This window comes from Python bivittatus, unplaced genomic scaffold (assembly GCF_059951505.1).
Source record: "Python bivittatus isolate LINGU-HERP-01145 unplaced genomic scaffold, Pbiv_v1 ctg000280_np1212, whole genome shotgun sequence".
NCBI classification, from domain to species: domain Eukaryota; kingdom Metazoa; phylum Chordata; class Lepidosauria; order Squamata; family Pythonidae; genus Python; species Python bivittatus.
Window position 1 is genome coordinate 617477 of NW_028277066.1, and position 14402 is coordinate 631878.

Below are 14402 nucleotides of genomic sequence, written 5' to 3' on the forward strand. Positions count from 1 at the left end.
CAGCCAGCATGCTTTAAGACATGTGATCTTCAACTCCCAGAATTCCCCAGCCAGCATGCTTTAAGGCATGTGATCTTCAACTCCCAGAATTCCCAAGCCAGAATGCTTTAAGGCATGTGGTCTTTAACTCCCAGAATTCCCCAGCCAGCATGCTTTAAGGCATGTGATCTTCAACTCCCAGAATTCCCCAGCCAGCATACTTTAAGGCATGTGGTCTTTAACTCCCAGAATTCCCAAGCCAGAATGCTTTAAGGCATGTGGTCTTTAACTCCCAGAATTCCCCAGCCAGCATGCTTTAAGGCATGTGATCTTCAACTCCCAGAATTCCCAAGCCAGAATGCTTTAAGGCGTGTGATCTTCAAGTCCCAGAATTCCCCAGCCAGCATGCTTTAAGGCATGTGATCTTCAACTCCCAGAATTCCCCAGCCAGCATGCTTTAAGGCATGTGATCTTCAACTCCCAGAATTCCCCAGCCAGCATACTTTAAGGCATGTGGTCTTTAACTCCCAGAATTCCCAAGCCAGAATGCTTTAAGGCATGTGGTCTTTAACTCCCAGAATTCCCCAGCCAGCATGCTTTAAGGCATGTGATCTTCAACTCCCAGAATTCCCAAGCCAGAATGCTTTAAGGCGTGTGATCTTCAAGTCCCAGAATTCCCCAGCCAGCATGCTTTAAGGCATGTGATCTTCAACTCCCAGAATTCCCCAGCCAGCATGCTTTAAGGCATGTGATCTTCAACTCCCAGAATTCCCAAGCCAGCATGCTTTAAGGCATGTGGTCTTTAACTCCCAGAATTCCCCAGCCAGCATGCTTTAAGGCATGTGATCTTCAACTCCCAGAATTCCCAAGCCAGAATGCTTTAAGGCATGTGATCTTCAACTCCCAGAATTCCCCAGCCAGCATGCTTTAAGGCATGTGGTCTTCAACTCCCAGAATTCCCAAGCCAGAATTGTTTAAGGCATGCGGTCTTCAACTCCCAGAATTCCCCAGCCAGCATGCTGGATCCCTAACTCAACCAACTCGGGTGCCTTTGACAGGCAGGACCTGAGCTGATCTGGGATGGGCCCCATGGCCCCATGTCCGGAGTGCACAGGAGGGGCTTTAGGAGACCCTGGGAAGCTGAGCAGATGGATCGACCTGGCGAGTTGACCAGCTCAGCTCTGCTCCTGCCCTGGCTCCTCCAGGCCTTCGAAAAGGAGCGTGAAACATTGGAGCAAGCTCAGAAGGAGGCTGCCAGGATGGGGAGGCATCTGGAAACCCGGCTCTCTGAGAAGCAACGGAAGGACCGGGGTTCACTTTAGCTCACAGGAAAAGTGATGGAGGAAGAGCCCGATAAAGAACTTGGGTAAACTGGGCCAAGGATGTTGGCTATGATATCCGAATGGCTCAATGGGAGACAATGGGGTTAAAAGGCCTGAAATCCACATTGTCTTACAATTTAACAGAAAACTTTCTTGCAGCGATGCACCGTTGGTATACAACACCAGAGCAGCTGTCTAAGATGTATCAACATCCTTCTAATCAGTGCTGGAAATGTGAAAAATACGAAGGGACATTTTATCACGCACGGCGGACTTGCGAAAAGATACCAGACACAAATATCTAGGGTGATGCAGAGAGTTTTAAAAGTGAACATTCAGATGAAACCGGAACTTTTCTCATTAGGACTTGCGGATGCTCAGCCAGAAAAGGCTCACGGATAATCGGTTTTATATATGGCAACTGCAGCGAGGCTGTTACGTGCGCAAAGGTGGAAGACCACAGAAAGAGCCATAAGGGCGGAATGGACTGTGAAGATGACCGAGTTTGCAGAAATGGCTAAACTAACTTGATTGGAAGTCGCTTCTTCAGATACCTGTCCGTGCTTTGTTATTCTTCGCTTTTTCTTTTACCCTTTTATAATCTCTTTTCCCAATTCTTCTGTGTTTTTGTAGTTGTTAAAATCTTTGTAAAATCTTCTTTTAATAAAAAAATATGCATAAAAAAAGAAAAAAATGACTTTGGGGATATAGGGCTGCAGTCTTCAGATCTCTCATGGGATACTCGTGCAGAACTGGACTTATTCTCCCTGGCTCGAGAGAGCAGGGCCAGAACAACCGTGGTGGATTCAAACCACAAGGAAGTTCAGTCTAGATGTCAGGAAGAGCTTCCTCGTTGTCCAAGCTGTCAACCACTGGAACTTCGCATGAAGTTGAGAATTCTCATTTCTGGAAGTCTTTAAACAGAACTGGAATAGACATTTATCAGAGATGGTCTGGTGCAGTGTTTCTCAATCTCAGCAACTTTAAGATGTGTGGACTTCAACTCCCAGAATTCTGGGGGTTGAAGTCCACCTATGATGGCTGGGGAATTCTGGGAGTTGAAGTCCACCTAGGATGGCTCAAGAATTCTGGAAGTTGAACTCCATCTATGATGGCTGGGGAATTCTGGGAGTTGAAGTCCACCTATGCTGGCTCGAGAATTCTGGAAGTTGAACATCTATGATGGCTGGGGAATTCTGGGAGTTGAAGTCCACCTATGCTGGCTCGAGAATTCTGGAAGTTGAACTCCATCTATGATGGCTGGGGAATTCTGGGAGTTGAAGTCCACCTATGCTGGCTTGAGAGTTCTGGAAGTTGAAGTCCACCATAGGTTAGGGAATTCTGGGAGCTGAAGTCCACACATCTTAAAGATGCCGAGATTGAGAAACACCGGTCTAGTGAATCCTGCACCATGCGAGGGATTGCACTAAATGACCCCAGAGCTCTGTTCCAATTCTGTGACTGCACCGACCAGCTTTCACTGCTTCCCCCACTGCCATGGGGCAAGCAGCTTCCAAGCGGTGAGAATTAATGCCCTCCCAAAGCCATGGGGGGGTTCTAACATTCTGACCCCATTAATCCAATCTTCCAGGGAAATCAGAGGGCTGGCTTTCCTGTCCCCCACCCTCCTCCCTGCCAGTAGGCCCCCTGCATAAAAAAGGAATGATAATGCTGGTTATCATGTTCTGGAGGGTGTGCTGGATTTGTAATTTCTGTTTTCTTTGATTGTTGTCAGCCACCTAGAGCTGTTGAGAATTGGGCACTATACAAATTTGAATGAATGAATGAATGAATGAATGAATGAATGAATGAATGAATGAATGAAGAAACAAACAAACTCTATTTTCCTCCATTCCAGAAAGCTACTGCAGATCTGTTCTCTGCTGAACCTTGCCCGTTTGAGAACAGGGGAGAGCCCATCCCGGTTTAAGAAAGCCTTTCTTTTTAATTCACAGTGTCACCGTGCGATACAAGTCAGCAGCAGACGTGGCATCACGCTGGCCGCACATTTGCCTATACAGGTTGAAAAAATAAATAAATATATACGCATAGGGAAAGGAGAAACGTTGCTCTTCCTCAGCACCAATTCTGCCCTCCAGCTGCAGAGCTGGACAAGAAGAAACGCACATTACAACTTCTGAGAATCCACGAGTGCCCAGAATCCTAAAACAGTGCCAAAATGTCTCGAGCGTGGTTGTGCTTTTTCACTCCACCTAAACCAGCCGGTGGAGAGGGGTGCCTGTCCCGTTCCCCGGGGTCCTTGGGGGTGCCCTACATGTACGATGCCAACCGTCCCTGGTTCAGAGTCCATAGCAGCAGCGGAGCTGAAAATATCCCCCCGCCTCCGCATACACACCCCAAACTCAACGCAGCATCTTTCGGGTGAGAGAGGCGGGGAAAGAGACAGAAACGGGGCGCAGCGATGACAAAGTTTCTTCCTTCGGCTCCTCGGGAGCGTCCAGCAATTGCTGCATGTAACAGGAGGTGCCCAGCAAGACGTGACCCGTGGCTTGCATGGTGAAAAGGGTCCAGCGGAGAGCTTCCCTGGGAAAGATAGCAGAAGTTGGAGAGAAGGCCCATCTGTACGGATTACGTCGGTTTAAAGTTCTCTTTGAACCCTGAGCTGAGTTCACGAAATACGTCTCTTTATTATTATTTAAAGCTTTTCGGCTCTGGACTTTGGCAGGAAAGGGTCCCCTTGCAGCTTCTAGACCAGGGTTGCTCAACCTTGGCCACTCTAAGACGTGTGGACTTCAACTCCCAGAATTCCCCAGCCAGCAAGGCTGGCTGGGGAATTCTGGGAGTTGAAGTCCACGCATCTTCAAGCTGCCAAGGTTGAGAAACACTGGGATGAATGGATGGATGGATGGATGGATGGATGGATGGATGGATGGATGGATAGATAGATAGATAGATAGATAGATAGATAGATAGATAGACAGACAGACAGACAGACAGACAGACAGACAGACAGACAGACAGACAGACGGACGATAAAGACAGGACAGGATAAATCAATGTTTCTCAACCTTGGCAACTTTAAGAGGTGTGGACTTCAACTCCCAGGATTCCCAAGCCAGCATGGCTGGCTGGGGAATTCTGGGAGTTGAAGTCCACACCTCTTGGAGTGGCCAAGGTTGAGCAATACTGGTTTAGACAATGCCAAGAGCGCCCATCTTTAGATTTATAGTGTAAAAAGACATGATACTAAGGAAGCAAGGTGGGGAGGGAAGAGTAAAAGGAATATATTGAAGCACTACGTCTAAACATTATATGGATGTCTCCCCGGGTTGGTCATTCCTCTGTTCCTTTGGAATTAATACCCCTTTGAAATTCATCCATCGTTTGCTCACGGGCGTATCAAATTCCACTGCGGCTGGATCTTCGCCAGCCTTTGTTGAACAAATGCCCCGGTTCGCAGGCCGCAACGGCTGGCTTTGCACAGCCCCCTCAAGAGGAAGTCCGACGGGCAGCCTCTTGTCTGGCTGAGGATCGCGAAAGCCACGGCCGGCTTTTATGCTTCGGAGTCCCGCGGCAACGTTTCTGCCCAGCTGCAGCAGGGACGGGCTGCATCGGGAGCAATAATTATTTTGTGGGGCAAGGTTTCCACAACACCAACAATGGGGTGCGCTTGCCCTGAGATCTTGAACCCAGGCTTCCACCCAGGGAAGTTCTCTCAAGTCTCTAAAATAGTCACCGGGTTTGCCCAGTTTTTGACCAGATGTGGGAAGTTTGCTTGCTCCGGGAAGGTCCTGTCCAGCCCTAACGTGCTTGCCAAACTTAGACAAACTCCGGCGCGCCCCTCCAGCCACATCATTTCAGCCAATTCATGTTCTCCCCCCCAAGTGAGGACAGGCTTCTTGGACCCAACGCCCATCGACATCTGGAAGGCTTTGCAAAGGGGCATCCACCTCTGGGCCCACCAGCTGTGCATTGCCCTCTGGTCCCTTCGGGGATGGGACGGAGTTCCTGACATTGCCCCGATTTCTCAGCTCGGGAGGGCGGGTGGCGAGCCACAAAGACTTACTTCATGATCCTCTTCGCCCCGTAGCACTGCATGTCGTAGGACATGCTGTAGGTCCCGTAGAGAGTAGCCTTGATGTTCAAGGAGCCGATGAAGTCCCGGGGGTTGGTCTTGTAGAGGTCGAACGTGATGCAGGCCACGTCAATCCGACGCCGTGGCTTGTGGGACAGCGAGAGCTGGTAGCCGGCCGTCTGGGGACAAACGTGGGGAAAAAAGGCACGCTAAGCCTTCGAGAATGATCATTTCTAATAAGTCTGCCTGCAGGCACGCGAACCTCCCACTCTTCTTTTCTTTTTCCCGGACAGTTTTAATGACCGATTTTTAAAAAGGGAGATAAAAACGAATACAAACTCATATAAAGTAAGAAAAAGAAAGAAATCAAGGAGAAAGCTAACAGGGCAAGAAAGGAAAAGAAAAAAGAAAAATAGAAAAGATAGAAAGAAGTCGCTTCCGATCTTCTTTGCAGCAGTTATAAGTACAATTATAAATTGACCTCTTACTCTACGGTGACGACATAACTCTCTTCTTCCGATAATCAATCCCGTCTAGTCATCAAGACCGTAAATCGTAAGTTCGTTTTTTGGGGTTTTACACAAAAAATCCATAAGGGGCTTCCAGGCAGCAATAAACTTCGATATCGTCTTTCCTCTGATCAAGGAAGTCGATTTAGCCATTTCAGCAAATTCTTCACCCGCCATTCCTCCATTGTGGGTAAGGCCGAATCTTTCCATCTTGGCGCGTACAATCATCTCACTGCAGTTATAGTTCCAACCATTGTTTTGACCTGAAAGTCCATCCCTCGATCCAATTTGGAAGGTCTCTTCCAGTGTTCCTCAACCCTAGCAATTTTAAGCTGGGTGGACTTCAACTCCCAGAATTCCCCAGCCAGCATGGCTGACTGGGGAATTCTGGGGGTTGAAGTCCACCCAGCTTAAAATTGCCAGGGTTGAGAAACACTGCTCTATTCAATGCCAAGAAGCAAATAGGTCCCCTTTGAACCGAGTCTCTGCATCAAAGCTTTGCACAGCCTCCATTGCAGGGAAGATTCTATTTTGCTTCCAAGGTTCTAGCCCTCATGATTAAAGAGCAACCAATTCACAATTGGCATTCGTGGCCGGGAGGGGGGGAAAAAAATCCCTTTTCCTCTCTTCCTCTTCACACAAGAAGATCCCAAACTTGACCCTGAGGGCGCGCCATTTCCAGCACTCTATGCTCGATTTCCTTTCTGTAATATCGTACGGTGGGACTCGCCTTTATCGAGATGAAACTTATTTAAACTGCCCTTTTCTTCCGTGATCACAGGGAGCCTCCAAGCAGCATCCCGGAACGCTCTCGCATCGAAAATCCACTTCTAAAGGTTTCATTTACATAAAGCTGACCTTTTTTCACTGTTCTGCGAGAATTCTGGACGGATCAGAGGGGCCGAGCGAGCGACGGCAACCCTCGGCTGGGTTCACGCACCCCGGCTCCTAAATTAACTCATTTGCTCCGTTTGCACGAGCCGCTGACCCGTTTGCCAGCCAAATGGATTGGGGTTGCAGAGCATGGCTGAGTCACGACCCCTAACTAGGTTGAAAATTAATCAGCCTTTCGTAGATGCTGTTGGACGCCCACGGCCAAGCGGTTGCAAAACATCCTTTTCTCCCCACGGGCGTAAAACGCGGTCCTGCCTTTATGACGGCAACTGAAGTTTCACACTACCGTCGAAAGGCGATGACTTTCTAAGAGCGGCCGTTCAGGCTAGGGCAGGGAGGGTGAACCTTTTGGGCTCGGCGTGTGAAAAATTCAGAAAATGCCTAACTGGACTCACATAGACACACACACACACCCCAAACAAAAGAGAAACAATTCTTCACATATTTATTGACTTTTTTAAAAAGACAGTCCCATCCTGTAGGTGCTCTGGATTATACAAAGGAGCATCAAATCATTACGAGAATGAAATGAGTCAGACAAGCTCAGTTTCTTTGGCAACTCAAACCGGTAACCGGAAACTCAGTTTCTTTGGTAACACAAACTCAATAGGTGTTGGGTGTTGGTGAACGCTGGCGTGTCGTGGCGTGTCACCTTTGACACGCGTGTCATAGGTTCGACATCACTGGACGGGGGGAGAGAAGCCATGAGGGGTGAAAAGAGAGAAAGGACGGGCCACGTTTTGAGCTAGGACTATACCAGATGAACATCTCCAAGGGAGGAGACTTCAGACACGCTAGCTAGGTTTCGTCAGGTAGAAACGATATTATCCTGTGCTTGAGCCCTTTCCCAAAACAGCCCACAAATGCCGGCCAGCTGCATTAAAAACCTGGTTTGGCCATCAAGCCCGGGGCCCTGACTGTACGGGAGAGCCGGTTTCTCAGCCACGGTTATGTCACCTAGGGGATGTCACGAGTGTGCTCGGTCGCTATGCTATTTTATGTCATTTATGTTGTTTTAATTTGGGTTTCTTGGGTGGTTCGCCGCCCAGAGTCATGCCTATCAGAAGGGTGGCCGTGGACATTTCCTCAATAAATCAATTCATTTAAAAACAAACCCTCTCATTTGTGGAAATGCCCATTCCAACGGACAAAGTCAAAACTGGTTTATCCTCGTGAGCCGCCTCCAGCTCTTGGCTGCCCTGCCCTGCCTAGCCAGTGGTGGCTTATCCCACAAGCCATGGTTACGCCCACAGACCAATCCTTCCAACCTAGGTGTAGAGCAGTGTTCCTCAACCTTGGGAACTTCAAGCTGGGTGGACTTCAACTCCTAGAATTCCTCAGCCAGCCATGAAGTCCACCCAGCTTGAAGTTCCCAAGGTTGAGGAACACTGGCGTAGAGGTCCAGCCCTGTGAGGAAGCAGATGTCTGCTCTTCCAGCCTAACTAGAAGACAGCGCATCCTTGATTCGAGGACTATCCAATCTTTCTGGGCTTAAAGCCTTACGTTTGGCTACTCACCTTGGCTGGACGCCACGTCTGTCCCTCGGTCAAGACCAGCAGCACCGTGCCCTCTTCCAGCGTCTGGAAAAACTCCTCCGATTCTATGCTGGTGCCGTCTTCGTCCAAGACCACGGTGATGGTCCCCACCAAGAGCAGGGCACTTCGTACCTGCAGCAAGAGATCAGGCTGGGCGCTCTGCCGTTCCAGGGAGAAAGCTGGCGATTGGGATTCGTTCCCAAGGGAGCCTCTGGGTGCCAAGCTGGCTTAGAAAGGAAGCTTTGGGACGAGCGGCTTTTCTTGGGGTGGGGAAGGGGGGCGGCAAGTCCCCTCCCACCGTCGCATACGGCCCGCTGGTCTCCATTTAAAAAAAACAGAGGTTGCGGCCAGCTTGAATTCTGAAAGACTTTAACTTAATGTACTTTTTACGGTGGGAGGTCCCTTCTGCCCACTGCCCAGAATTTGCCAACCCCCAGCTTACTTTTTCAAGCAGGTCGTTCAGGCTCTCGGCCATGATGCCTTTGCGCAGCGTGCGCTCACAGTTGCTCACCCGATACGGCCTGAGACGGGGAGCGGAAGCACTGCCCGACACACATCTGGAAGAGGAAGAAGAAGAATTCCATGGGAAGGGGAGGATAAAAAGCCCCCCTCCTCCGCAAGTTGTGTTTGGACAACCTTCATTCCCATCTCCGCTCTGGTTACTTCCCTCCCTGCCAAGAGTTGCCCCAGCTGTCGTTCTGCAAAAAATCTTGCGTTTTCTCCTTATTTTCACCACCCTTCTGCACTCCATCCCTCTTGGGGAGCTATGACTGAGACATGGTGCTAAGTCATAAACAACCCCCAACTGGAAGAGTTTGTGCGACCCACTAAACCACAAAGCATGGTTTATAAGCCACCAGGGTTGGGTTCACCCAACCCCTTAAACCGAAACTGAACAAGCCATGTTTCGGCTTCATACAATGTGTGAACTCAGCTAATTGTGGCTTGCTTATGGTTTAGTGTATCGGGTGAATCCCGCAAAAGAAGGTTGCTTCAATAGGCCTGCATCCTTTATGTTTTAGAATCCTGGTTAAGTGCAGGAAACTGGCTTCTTTAACAAACACTATGCGGGATGGTGTAGTGCAGTGTTGTCCAAACTTGGCCACTTTAAGATGAGTGGACTTCAACTCCCAGAATTCCCCAGCCAGCATGGGGAATTCTGGGAGTTGAAGTCCACTCATCTTAAAGTGGCCAAGTTTGGACAACACTGGTGTAGTGGTTCAGATGTCCTACTAGGACTGGGGAGACCCAGATTCTAATCCACCATGTGACTTTGGTTCATCCTTCTCCCTTAGCCCAACCTACCTCACAGGGTTGTTGTGGGGAAAATTAGGAGGAAGGATAGAGGCTAAGTATACTGCCTGTATGCAAAGTGGGATATAACTCTAACACTCTAATAAATAGAATTGATTGGCTCAGTACAATATGTGAGCCCACTTTACTGAAATCATAAAATATATATATTTTTTAAGCTTGGCTCCTGGAAACTTCAGGAACATGTCCATGTAGTTTTTGTGGCTATGATAGGAATGGGGTTCATCGCTTTCCAAACATCTTCCAGGATGGTTTCAAAACTTCTCAGTCCCTATGGCTTTACTCGTGATCTTTCTTTCAAGAAATAACCCTGTTCTGTTCCTCAAGGTTGGCTTGGTGGAAAATTGCAAGTTGTTGTTCTGATGCTTCGTAGAGCTTCAGTGCATTTCCCACCCAGAAATGCCGGGTGATCGTGTATGAGCCAAATTAACAGGTCTTCTGAGAAGGGCACAACTGTATTTGGATGTGAATTTGCAGTTCTTCGGAATTAAAAAAATGCCGGAGCCCATGATGCGGCAAGATGGAATTAATTCAAGATGGGGTGGGGGGAGAAAAACTACACAAAACCAAGCCTAACAATTCATCACTGCTGATCTCTTGGTACTTACTTGGAAAGCGAGCTGGGGGAGAGGAGACCCAAAGATTTCTTTGCATAGTCCATCGATGCACACAGAATATAATTCAGGCTCTAGAGGAAGAGAAAGCTGGATGAGGGCGTGTCCTTTTCACGTCTCATTCCTTTTTATAAAGTGACATCTTGATGGAGCGCGTCCGCTAGATAAATATAAGGTTTGGATATTATTGGTTCTATGTCCCTTTCAAGTGCTCAGGGTGAGAAAATGGGCTTTTCCAATACTTCTGTGCTCCTGACTGGCAGGTGCAGGCGAGCAAAAACGGCTTTACCTACACCCTTTTTACCTATCTAAAAAAGAGAACTCTACGTGTGAGACGTTTGGCATTTTAGCCTGGCATTTTTGTGGCGACGAGAAACGTGTTTGGTCCCCAGACAAAGGCGTGAGAACACCAGCACCTGGCTTGTTTCTTGCAGAAAAGAAGAACAGATCTGAAAAGTGAAAAATATAGATCTCCACTCAAAAGGAGAAGAAAAGTGGTTGCACTCAGCAGTTGGCGTGGGACATACCCTACTCAGAGAGTAACGCCAACTTCCAACATTGGAAGTCCAAGTCATTTGCCCCCCTCCCTCCAGGCTACGGGGCCTCACTATTTTGCTAACAGTCCCCTAGCTGAACTGTCTGGGTGGCTGATGGGCCATTTCTGCAGCTTGACGTCTGGTGTCGCTAGTCCTTAAGAAGTTTTTCCCTTGTGAAAAATCTCCACCAGGTAAAAAGGGCAAAGGGTGAACCCAGAACCTTGTTCCTCTGTCGGGGGGCCACCATGTCATCTTCCCTTCTGGGGAGCTTCAGGAAAAGCTAGCAGACCTTGCATGCTGGAAAGCTAATCAGGGTCAGTATGGGATGGGAGACCACCAGGGGATCCGAGGCTCATTGGCTAGCCTGGGAAGTTGAAAAAGATATTCTCCAAGAAGGCAACGGCCAACCGACTTCTGCACCCCTGTCAAAACAACTCTAATCACCAAGAGTTGAGCTCATTTTAGAGACTTTATATCTCTCCGGGTTCTCGTAAGGATAACCATTAACGTACGTGAAATGCTTTTCGACATGGAGATATTATTTATAGCAGATTTTTTAAGTGCCTACCCATTCCTTCTTTGCCTTCCCTGCTCTGTAGTTACTTTTAAAGGCTGGTCCTCAGGTTAGCTGGGGTGGACCGGGCCCATCGAGCTGCTAAATTGAGGAATTGGGAAATAGCAACTGACAGAGATTCATGATCACTACACTTTCCTTCCCAAGGGGTCAGAGAAGTTGTATTTTCTGCCAGGAGGATACTCCACAATTGAGCTTCATTGACTTTTTCAAAAAGTTGAATTCTCCACTAAGACTTGCCAGCTTTCCTGATAGCACCATAAATCTTTTTTTTTTTTTTTAAATCTGCTTTTTTTTTAGGGCAGGAGGTTTGGTCTGTGGCCAGTGGTAAGAAACAGATTGGGAATTAAATGCTGGTCTGTTTCCAGGGCATGGGGGTGGGAAATTATTTTCTTGGCCCTGATTACTCATTGTAAACCTGATAACAGTTATCACCGACCCGGGAATCCATTATGTAAGGAGATCTCAGGATCGAAACATACAACTTGGTTTTTTGACTTCCTTGCTGCTTCCCTAACCTTTGCCTCCCCCCCTCCCAACACTATTTTTATTTACTTGTTTGGGTCAGTAAAAAAAAAAAGGTTCATTTTGGAACTTGGATTTGCACCACGCACTTAAGGCAGATCAGTGAAAAACCGAATAACTGCATTCTGATAGTGCATTAAACTCCGTCTTTCCCCCACGTCCCCAGGAATCTAGATGTCCTGTATCTATTTTTATTCAAAATGTACATTTTATGTACGAGAAAGGAAAAGAACAGGGGAAAAACCATGGAAAATGTATTGCAAGACAGCATGCCGGCTTACGTATTAAATCACTCCTTACACGTGACCATGCAAAATAATATTCTTTGCGTTGAGTTGCATTGATAGAGGGCCGCTGGAGAAATGGAGTGTCAAGGGAGCAAACTCAGAGTAACTCCATTTGTCCATCATTAAATAATTATCTTCTTTGCTATTCCCCCATGTCCAATAAAACCTCACATAATGAAGCCTTCCAAAGCTGGGGGATAATACCATTCAAATGCATATGGACCCCCCTTGAAACCCCAAGGATCTTTGGCCCATTGTGAAAAGAGCAAACCAAAAATGAATATTAATTGAAGCTGTTTGTATTAGGGGAGTAAGTTTCCCCTACCCCAATCACATTTCCAACAAATTGATGTTGGTCACAAGACCGGCATCGACGTATCGAGCTCGATGCTGCGATGAGCAATTCATAATATCAATATTTGGCTAACTAATCCCGTCGGCACATTCCACTAACCCTAACCCTTTGTTGAACCCGTGGTCTGCTGAATAAGCCACAATGGGCTGGGGGGGCATCACACCCTAAGCAAGAGTCACGACGACCCCCTTTCCTTCTTCCGGCACCGCTCAGGCGTGCTGGGTCTCCAAACCCCAGAAGTCTATGGCTACGGTGTTCATTCTGGGAATTGCTCATCCAACGCCCTGAGGGCACCAGCTTGGGGAAGGTGGGTGGAGTGCAATGTGTGAGCCCAGCTGGGGTGCCCCATAGCTCAGAGCCGCAATCAAAACCAGCCCCAGATAATCTAATCCAGTGTTTCTCAACCTTGGCCGCTTGAAGATGGGTGGACTTCAACTCCCAGGATTCCCCAGCCAGCCTTGCTGGCTGGGGAATCCTGGGAGTTGAAGTCCACCCATCTTCAAGCGGCCAAGGTTGAGAAACACCGAGCTAATCCAATCCAGCCTGCTGAACAGAGGCGTAAGACGACAGAAATGCAGAAGTGACCCCTCTTGGCTCCTCCGACAGTTGGGGCCAGTCCCAGTCCTGCTGTTAGACAAAGGTGACACCTGCCATGGATGCCAACGGGGAGGGGGGCAATGCAATCCAGGATGGCAGAGCTGCCAAGCTTTCCAAACTCTGCACTTCCTAAATTCCCCTCCTGTCCCAGGAGCATAAAATGAGAGTCAACGTTTCCACATGGACTGGAGAGGAGACCCCCTTTTATTCTCTTTACTCCAAAATGTCCTTCCAAGCTAAGAAAAGTTTCCTTCCTTCCTTCCTTCCTTCCTTCCTTCCTTCCTTCCTTCCTTCCTTCCTTCCTTCCTTCCTTCCTTCCTTCCTCTTCCCTTATTCCCCTTCCTCTCTCCTTTCCCTCTTCCTCCCTCCCTTCCTCCTTCCTCTTCTTTCCTCCTTCCTTCCCTCTTCCTTCCCTCCCTCCCTCCTCCTTCCCTCCCTCTTCCTTCCTTCCTTTTCCTTCCTTTCCTTCCTTTCTCTCCTCCTTCCTTTTCCTTCCTCCTTCCTCCCCTCTTCCTCCTCTCCTTCCTTCCTTCCTCCCCTCCTTCCTCCCTCTCTCCTCCTTTTCTCCTTCCTTCCTTCCTTCCTTCCTTCCTTCCTTCCTTCCTTCCTTCCTTCCTTCCTTCCTTCCTTCCTTCCTACACCTCTTTTTTGCCCATCCAAGACTCTTGGCTCAAACCTCCCACCCCCACTTTGAAAAGAAAATTCAGACTTGCCTTCAGTTGCTCAGATAATCCAGATTCTCCTCCGCCTGGCCGAGGCACCTCGGGGTTTATAGAAGCTCAGCCCTCCCTCGGGTGCCCTTTGGACAGGAAAGGGAGGGAGAGGCACTAACCGCAAGGGTTAGAAAGCCCTGCCAACCCAGCCGGGCCGTTGCGTCAGGCAGGGCGAGGTCTGCGGGCATTCGGAGGCCGTTGGGTAACCGGGGAAAAGGAAAGAGGAGGTCGCTCCCCAGCTCAGCCCTTGTCTGGGCTTCAGGCTGCCAGACAGACTTAGATGCCAACCCAAAATATTTGACTCAGCGGGCATCAGCTTTTTCCAGATTTCTGTTGCAGAAGCCGGGGGAGTGAGGAGCCCCCCTTAACAACATGGGGAGCCCAAAAACAAAGGAACCGATTTCGCCCACCCCGTGTCACAAGCCAACCATGTTTCATGAGCCTTATCTTTTTTTTTTTTAGATTTTTCATCCTGCTTATATTATTTTTATAAATAACTCAACGGGGCGAACAGATGTAATACTCCTTTCTCCTCCTATGTTTCCCACCACAACAACCCTGTGAGGTGGGCTGGGCTGAGAGAGGGGGACTGGCCCAAAGTCACCCAACCGG

General features: G+C 48.5%; 1 protein-coding gene across 3 annotated transcripts; it reads right to left on the reverse strand.

The window, feature by feature from the left end:
• Positions 1-1616: 1616 nt before the first annotated feature.
• On the reverse strand, positions 1617-13872 carry CIDEC (cell death inducing DFFA like effector c). Of its 3 annotated transcripts, XM_007435848.4 has the most exons (6): positions 13791-13872; positions 10198-10277; positions 8718-8832; positions 8258-8407; positions 5329-5516; positions 3573-3845 (listed from the first exon to the last, which is right to left on the reverse strand). In XM_007435848.4, exons 2-6 carry the CDS (start codon positions 10248-10250, stop codon positions 3665-3667), a joined length of 687 nt encoding a protein of 228 aa, XP_007435910.1. In that variant the 5' UTR covers positions 10251-10277; positions 13791-13872; the 3' UTR covers positions 3573-3664. The 3 variants fall into 3 exon arrangements, with proteins under 3 accessions (XP_025027348.1, XP_007435910.1, XP_025027347.1); XM_025171580.2 differs by lacking the exon at positions 5329-5516 and having other exon boundaries at positions 1617-3845; XM_025171579.2 differs by lacking the exon at positions 13791-13872 and having other exon boundaries at positions 10198-10395.
• Positions 13873-14402: the final 530 nt, after the last annotated feature.

Excerpts from the sequence above, each read along its gene's own strand:
- CIDEC (XM_007435848.4), bottom strand. The coding sequence starts at position 10,250 with ATGGACTATGCAAAGAAATCTTTGGGTCTCCTCTCCCCCAGCTCGCTT. Across the intron at positions 5,517-8,257 it reads AGACGTGGCGTCCAGCCAAG|ACGGCCGGCTACCAGCTCTC; the intron begins GTGAGTAGCCAA and ends GTTTGTCCCCAG. Across the intron at positions 3,846-5,328 it reads GGGGCGAAGAGGATCATGAA|GGAAGCTCTCCGCTGGACCC; the intron begins GTAAGTCTTTGT and ends TATCTTTCCCAG.